Source organism: Fonticula alba (genome assembly GCF_000388065.1).
Source record: "Fonticula alba strain ATCC 38817 unplaced genomic scaffold supercont2.8, whole genome shotgun sequence".
NCBI classification, from domain to species: Eukaryota; order Rotosphaerida; family Fonticulaceae; genus Fonticula; species Fonticula alba.
This window is the reverse complement of record NW_009242978.1, coordinates 1,053,941-1,059,396: the sequence shown is the minus strand read 5'-3', so window position 1 is coordinate 1,059,396 and position 5,456 is coordinate 1,053,941. Positions and strand designations below refer to the sequence as shown.

The 5,456-nt window shown below is 65.3% G+C and overlaps 3 protein-coding genes across 3 annotated transcripts in view; 2 read left to right on the top strand and 1 right to left on the bottom strand.

Moving 5' to 3' along the window:
• The window catches only part of H696_04884 (hypothetical protein), a gene marked incomplete at both ends in the record, with an annotated part of 4,101 nt that extends 2,560 nt beyond the window's left edge, over positions 1–1,541 (top strand). The window contains 3 exons of the mRNA XM_009498749.1: positions 39–528; positions 646–1,325; positions 1,406–1,541. Coding sequence (XP_009497024.1) covers positions 39–528; positions 646–1,325; positions 1,406–1,541 — 1,306 coding nt within the window. The remainder of the gene's footprint in view (positions 1–38; positions 529–645; positions 1,326–1,405) is intronic.
• Positions 1,542–1,605: 64 nt separating this feature from the next.
• Positions 1,606–1,992, top strand: H696_04883 (hypothetical protein; the record flags this gene model as incomplete). Its single annotated transcript, XM_009498748.1, has 1 exon — positions 1,606–1,992. The coding sequence occupies one exon, from the start codon at positions 1,606–1,608 to the stop codon at positions 1,909–1,911; it is 306 nt and encodes a 101-aa protein (XP_009497023.1). The 3' UTR covers positions 1,912–1,992.
• Positions 1,993–2,235: 243 nt separating this feature from the next.
• H696_04882 (hypothetical protein) lies at positions 2,236–5,450 on the bottom strand. The gene is made up of 7 exons (XM_009498747.1): positions 4,689–5,450; positions 4,471–4,562; positions 4,114–4,323; positions 3,824–3,968; positions 3,592–3,702; positions 3,080–3,453; positions 2,236–2,861 (listed from the first exon to the last, which is right to left on the bottom strand). The coding sequence occupies exons 1-7, from the start codon at positions 5,343–5,345 to the stop codon at positions 2,570–2,572; spliced, it is 1,881 nt and encodes a 626-aa protein (XP_009497022.1). The 5' UTR covers positions 5,346–5,450; the 3' UTR covers positions 2,236–2,569.
• Between the last annotated feature and the right edge of the window lie 6 nt (positions 5,451–5,456).

Sequence of the window (5,456 nt, the reverse complement as noted above, 5' to 3'; positions counted from 1 at the left end):
CCCCCCCCCCGTGCCTGGGGCATGGCTCTTGCGCCCAGGAAAATCCCCCTCGAGGCTTTCCAGGCCATGGCCACGGCCAGCCCGGCCGCCGCCGCCGCCGCCGCCGCCGCGGACACCACCGCCCCTACCGCCACCACGGCCCAGAGCGCTGCTCCCTCCTCCGCAGCGTCGACCGATGACGGGGGACCTCCGCCCACCATGGACGAGCCGAAGGCTGTCAAACCCGAGGCAAACCATCACTCGGGCGAAGATGCCGGCCCGTGGCCCAAGCGACCGCGAACCGCCGACACCCACCCCGGATCATCGAGGCCCGAGGAAGAACCGGAGCCCCACCATCATCCCCACCACTACCACCACCACCAGCAGCAGCAGCAGCAGCAGCAGGCGCAAGCGGAGCAACAGCAGCAGCAGCAGCAGCAGCAGCACCACCACCACCACCACTACCAGCAGCATCCAACACACTTGGGCCCTGATGAACGCCAAGCCGGCCATCACCAGCAGCAGCAGCAGCAGCATGCGCATCATCAGGTGTGTCCACGATGGCCAGCGAGTCCTTTCCTGTTTCCCCTCCCCCCATGCTCCCGAGACAATAACACTCCTCCCGCACTTTGACGGCGCTATATGCCCGGCTCGCCGTGTTGGCAGGCGCCCATCCTGGACACCGACGACCCGACCGATACTTGCAACGAGTTTTCCCGGGAGGACCTATCCTCCAGGCACTTTGCTTCCCAATCGCTGGCCCCAGTAACCGGGATGGCGGCTCCCCTCGACACGCCCTTCGCCCTTCTCGGGAGCGATGCGAGTGGCGGGGTTCTTGCGGGGGGGGCCTCCTGTGAGCAGCTGGCGTCGGGATTGCCGGCCTTGTCGATCGACCCGCTGGGAGGCCTCTTCCACCATCCGCTCATGGCCGGTGCCTCGCCAGGCGAGCGAGCAACCACCTCGCAGTCAGGGGCCTTTTCCGGCTCCGGGCCGGGAGGCGCCCCGTCAGTCGGGGCCGGCGACGCTTCAGACATGTCGCTGGGCTTGCTGGTCGGGGGAGCCGAACTGCCGGAGCTCCTGGGAATGGAGCAGGCATCCCAGGCGGGGGGCGCGGCGATGGCCGACACGCCGACCTCCACGCCCGGGCTCTTCATGCATCATGCCTACCAGGAGCTGGCGCACGGGCAGTCCCAAACATTGCAATCCTTCCACCAGTATCCCCCTTACCCGTTCATGGCACAAAGTGCCCCACTGGGCGCCAGCCTGTCGGAAGACGAAAGCCTGGCCTCAAGGCCGGGCATCGAACTTGGCTCGCCTTCAAGAGATGGGGACTCTCTCCGGGAGGCGTGCCTGCTGACATCCAGCTCCGATATGCCCCTCTTTACGGTCGACCCCGAGACGACGGCCACGACGATCGCCTCAACAGCAACAACAACAGCAGAATTACCATCATCATCATCATCATCATCATCTTCATCATCAGACGCGGTGGCAGCAGCAGCAGCAACAGCAGCAGCAGCAGCAACAACGACGGCGGACTCGGGGAATCCTCTCGATCCTGATTTCGCCTCCTCCAGAGAGAGTTTCGGTGGACAAGAGCCTGTCGACTCGGTCCATCGTGCTGACATGATCGCGGGCGACACCGGGGCCTCGGCATCGTGCGTCACCAACATCGCGGGCAAGAAGCACCCGATGCTGGGGGTGTCAGCCGCCGGGACGACCGGGACCGCAGGCCCGCTGGCCCCAGACCAGGAGGGTGTCTTCGGCACGGGAACCGGGCTGGCCACAGTGCACAGCACCGACAGCAGCATCCTCTTCGGTGGCAGCGAGCTTGGCCTGGGCAGCGACCACCTAGCGGCATCCAGCAAGAGCCGCGACACCTTTGTCGCCACACCTTCCGACTCGTGCGCTGACATATTCCCCCTGCTTTGAGGGCGGTGCGGGGGCAGCGCGGCTGCCATGTGGCCAGGTGCCACAGACCGAGGCCGGCACCCTCCTGCACGACAGGTTCAGAGGGAGGGGGGGGGGGCGGGGGCAGTTCATTCAGCGCTATCTCCCTCATCCGCGCGCCGTCGCCCCCCCCCCCTCCCCCCGATCCCGCCCCCTCTCTCTCACCGCGAGCAGATGCCCTGTCCTGCGCCCCTCGATGCCCATGTACCAGCAGAGGAAACTACAGGTGAGCACGAAGAATCGAGTGACTCATACAGCCCAACATCAACTTGCTGCAAGGGGAGTGTGGACGTGGAAGGGGGGGGGGGGGAGGAGGGAGCGGAGTGCGGGAGGAGGTGGGATGGCTGGGGGCAAGGCTTGGTCCAGGCAAAAAGAGGAACCGAGGCGAGGGGAGGAGGGCCGGGGCGCCGGGAGGCGCATGTAAATCCAAACATATATTGCAGGCGGATGTGGAGAGCGGACCAAGTTCCGCGACCAAGAGAAGCGTGACTCGTTGTGTGTGTGTGTGCGTGCAGCCCGACAAGGGGCAGGCAGGCACATTCGCACGGGCCTCGGCCGAGGGGCCATTCGCGCCTTCTTCTCAGATGTATCCCGGCCCCATACTCGGTGGAGTAGGGAGGGCCGAGACCATGTTCGATGTCTAGGTCGAGAAGAACATGCGCGGCGAGGGGGTCGAGCCAGAAGGATCAGCGCCGGCAGGCCCCGTGCCCGGCAGAGTGGGGGAGCGAGAGTCGGAGATGCGCATCGACATGAAGACGTGATTCTGCTCGGAGCCGAAGTTGAGCTTGCGCCAGAAGTTCACGGCCGGCGCATCGGACTGCGTGTCAATCAGCATAATCAGGGCCCCGTCATTTAGCACCGACTGCTCGAACCGGCCGGCCAGGATCTTCCCCACGCCGAGGCCGCGAGCCTTGGACGACACGCCGAGCCAGCTAATCGGCCAAAGCACACTTCGGGTCAGTCCAAGGCCTTGAAAGGACGGCACTGTATTGTGTCCCCCCCCCCCCCCCCTGCTCGCCCCTCGCCGCTCCCGCCCGTCGCCCGTGGGCCCGGCCCTGGTCGGGGTCTTTGGCACGCCTTTCGGCGTGTCTCGGCTTCCGGATTCCCGCCCCCCGCCTGGGCCCTGCCTCGAGAGCATGCAGGAACGCACATCAGGTAGCCATATTTCCAGGAGCTACGCGACTTTTGAATGGTGGTCCCCAGGCAGAAGCCGATGATTTCCCCATGGAGCTCGGCCACGAAGCAGAAGTCCGAGTCCGTCTCGAAGAGGTCCAGAACCTCGGACTCGGTCCAAAAGCGGAACATGTTCGGCGAGGCGCTCAAACCGAACACCTCCTCACCCAGGAGATAGACGCCATACAGATCGTCGATGGTCATCTCCCGAACGATCAGGCCGGCGGCCGAGGTCTTGACAGACGCGAGGCTGGGGCTGGGACAGATGCGGGGCGCTGGCGGCCGCCGAGGGGACAATGCTCCCTGGCTGCTGTTGGCGCTGCCCGTCTGGGAGGGTGGATTTGAAGATTCCTGCTCGCGATCGGAGAGCAGGCAGTGTGAATGAAGGAGCAGAGGAGCCCAGGGCATGGATTCCAGGTGGGGAGGACCGAGGGGGGGGGGAGGGGGAGAGAGAAAAAAAAAGAGAAAAAGGCGGTGCAGGAGACATACCGGCGATGATGTGGCGGAGCTGGGAGTGCGGCGGTAATGTTGGCAGTCCTCCTGATCGCAAATGTGGCGTGACATGAAGACGTGCTTGATGGGATCGGTGAAGCCGAGTTTCTACCAGGCAACAGGAGCGGAGTGGGTGGGTGGGGAGACACACATCAGGACGAGCAGCGGGAGTGGGGCGCACGAGGGGGAGGGGGGGGGGGGCGCAGGAAAAAGAGACGGCGATGCGTACCCGGAAGAACTGAATGGCAGCAAGGTTGTTGTCCGGCGTGTCGCACAGCACCAGCGACACGCCCTCCTCAAGCATCGGCTCCAGGGCACGCTCGAACAGACGCGACCCGATGCCACGCTGCTGGTGCTCCGGGTCCACGGCAATCCTTCAGCCAGGCAGACGGCGCGCGGGTGAAAAGGCGAACAGGGGACCGGACCGGACCGGACCGGACAAAGGGGTGAGATGGGGGAAAGGAGAAGGCGCGCGCGCGCGCGGAAAGAAGCCCCAACGAGCATCCCCACAGCGCGTACCAGTGCAAGTAGCCGTATTTGATGTGATTCTTCTTCAGAAGGATATTGCCGAAGGCAAAGCCGACGAGCTTTTTCTTGGCCATCGCACGGGTACCCGGCTCAAGGGAGGATGTATCCATGCTGGCCCCCTGCTCGACGTCAATCTCCGCGATGTAGCAGAGTTCCGTGTCGCCGCTGAAGGAGCCAATCACCTCATATTCATCCCATAGCCTGGGTGTGTGCACGCGCGACAGGCGACCGGGGCATGTGCCCCAGGTGTTGGTGCATGGGTAAGAGTCATGTGCAGGGGAGGCAAGGGGAGGGGGGGGGATTTTCTTTGCCGGAAATGCCGACACCATTAAAGGAGCACGAGCGCACCGGTAGAGGTTTGGGCGATTGCGTGTGAATACCCGGTTGCCCAGATGGAAGCAGGCCGCAATGTCGCGCATTTCCATCGGACGGATGTAGATCTGGCCGGACCCGGAGCATGGGTCGGGACCGGATCCGAGAGAGGAGGAAGAGGGACAGGCGCTCGGGTGAGTGAGTAGGGGGAGGGGGGGGGCAGAGAGCCGGCAACAGGCGCGAGACACACACACATGGTCCATGATATCCGAGGAGCTCGACAGGGAAGCTTGCGAGGGGGACCTTGCGGGGCCGGGGTCCGACAGGCTGCCGCCATCCTCATCCCCGGGGCCTTCATCGTCGCTGGAGGCCCCGCTACCGCTGCCACTGCTGCTTCCGCCGATCAGACGCAGGCTGGAAGAGGCGCTGGAGGAGATGCGCGGATCTTCATCAATGATGAAGGACTCATCCGAGTCCAGTGACTTCTGGATGAAAAACCGGATCGGCCGCAGACAGCGCCCCGAGGAGGAGAACATGCTGGACAGGGGCTCCGGCTCGGCATCCGGGAGGTCCGACTCATCCAGAGGAATGGATCCCGGCGAGCCGAACAGCTCCGAGCTCGGGGACAGGTGCATGTGCGGCCGGTCCACCGGCGACCCGGGTGGCAGGAGGATGTCCAGGACGCGCGAGTCCTCCCGCTCCAGGGGGTCGGGCACCTCTTCGGGGGGCCCCTCGCTGGCGGAGGTGAACCCTGACCCGCCGGAGGAGGAGTCCCCCTCGGCAGCCGGGACGGCCAAGGCGCCGCCGCCCTGGCCCCCGGGGCCGCCAATACTTCGGGCGACCAGGCCGACGGGCGTGGTGGTGGAGGCCGTGCCCTTGAGCGGCCGGACGCGATTGACCGTGCGCCGCATGTGTGTGTGTGTATGTGTATGTGCGTCTGGGAGCTGATTCCAGTCGCGCCGGTGTGTGAAGCGCTAGGGGCGAGGACGGTCGAGGGCGAGAGCGAGCGGGGGGGGGGGGGG

What these genes read in the sequence shown, in the direction of transcription:
- H696_04882 (XM_009498747.1), bottom strand. Translation starts at nt 5,345, where the DNA reads ATGCGGCGCACGGTCAATCGCGTCCGGCCGCTCAAGGGCACGGCCTCC. An exon ending in AATCGCCCAAACCTCTACCG is followed by an intron (nt 4,324 to 4,470) that starts GTGCGCTCGTGC and finishes GCACACACCCAG; the next exon opens with GCTATGGGATGAATATGAGG. An exon ending in AAATACGGCTACTTGCACTG is followed by an intron (nt 3,969 to 4,113) that starts GTACGCGCTGTG and finishes GCCTGGCTGAAG; the next exon opens with GATTGCCGTGGACCCGGAGC.